General features: G+C 43.4%; 1 protein-coding gene across 1 annotated transcript in view; it reads right to left on the reverse strand.

Moving 5' to 3' along the window:
• The window catches only part of NRXN3 (neurexin 3), a 2,130,901-nt gene that overhangs the window by 1,518,146 nt on the left and 611,512 nt on the right, over positions 1-1,243 (reverse strand). Inside the window, exon 7 of the mRNA XM_042781017.1 lies at positions 34-472. Coding sequence (XP_042636951.1) covers positions 34-472 — 439 coding nt within the window. The remainder of the gene's footprint in view (positions 1-33; positions 473-1,243) is intronic.

Consider the following 1,243-nt stretch of genomic DNA (forward strand, 5'->3'; position numbering starts at 1 on the left):
CTCCTCTCAGTCACACTCTGTGTCTGTTCCTACCTGATCTGCCATCTCGCTGGATGTCCACATGGTACCATTCCCCATCATTGGCTTTCTTCTGAGTGGCTTTCACTTTGATGGTGCCCGAGCCCATGTCAAGCAGCAGGTAAAGGTTGCCATCAAGGAGCTCCACGGCAAAGAAGTCCACTTTTGTGTTCTTCTGGCTCCGAGCATCCTTCCTCTCTTGGGGCTTGCCATGAGTGAAGAGGATCAGGCCGTTGGGCTCAGTGGTGCGGAAGTCAAAGGAGATGGAGCCCATGCGCTTGGTGTTCCACTTGGGCAAACTGATGTAAGCCTCTGGGGTCTCAAAGTTGATGGGATCCAATGTGGCCACATTCTCACATTTGAATACAACCTCACCATAGATTTTCATCTTGGTGTCCCCAATCCGAGCCAGGCGAGAAAGCTCCAGACGGATGTCATTATTCTTATAAACAACCTGTCAAAAGTCAAACAAAAGTGCCATATGAATCAGCCTTGCCAACAATAACCATCCATGCTCACTGGATGCCTAGGGAAAAGGTCCAAGAAGAGGCTTCAGGACACAATAATCTAAAATAATGAAAAATACAGTACTTAAAAACATCTGAGATTTCAGGGTGGTCACAGCCCTGAATAATCTTTCTATTTCCATTGTATTCCTTTTGTCTCTCTCCTTCCAGCCAATTCCTTGTGTTGTCAGAAAGTAACACAATATAAACTTACAAGTAAAATTCAACACAGTTTGTGTTGCACAAGATGCAAATACTTAGGTACTAAGATATCTACTCAACTGTAGATATCTTTTTAGTTAGTAAAAGACTAGATTAACCAAAATGACCATCAATAAGAGACTAGCATGTACTTATGATGGAATATTATGCAGCCATTTGAATGCTCTGAGTTCTGACATGACTGTTGGAAAAAGTAGTTTACAATTGATTGCTAATCCACCAGAAGAAAGGACCTGGTGAATGGCATTAATAAAGATTACAGGCAAGAAAATTCTATACAGCAGTTCTACTCTGTGACACATGGGGTCACCATGAGTTGGGATGCAACTCAATGAGAGCCACCACCAACAACAACACTCTCCAAGTCATTGTCAATGGAATTAGTGAGGAACAACATGGAATGTGCTTTATGCCATCATTGTGTAAAGGGTGGTTGTTGTTGTTGTTATGTGCCGTCGAGTCAGCCCTGACTCATAGCGACCCCTCCTTGGGTTTCC

This window comes from Orycteropus afer, unplaced genomic scaffold (genome assembly GCF_000298275.1).
Source record: "Orycteropus afer afer isolate SDZICR_OR568_19922 unplaced genomic scaffold, OryAfe1.0 scaffold00079, whole genome shotgun sequence".
Classification (NCBI taxonomy): Eukaryota; Metazoa; Chordata; class Mammalia; order Tubulidentata; family Orycteropodidae; genus Orycteropus; species Orycteropus afer.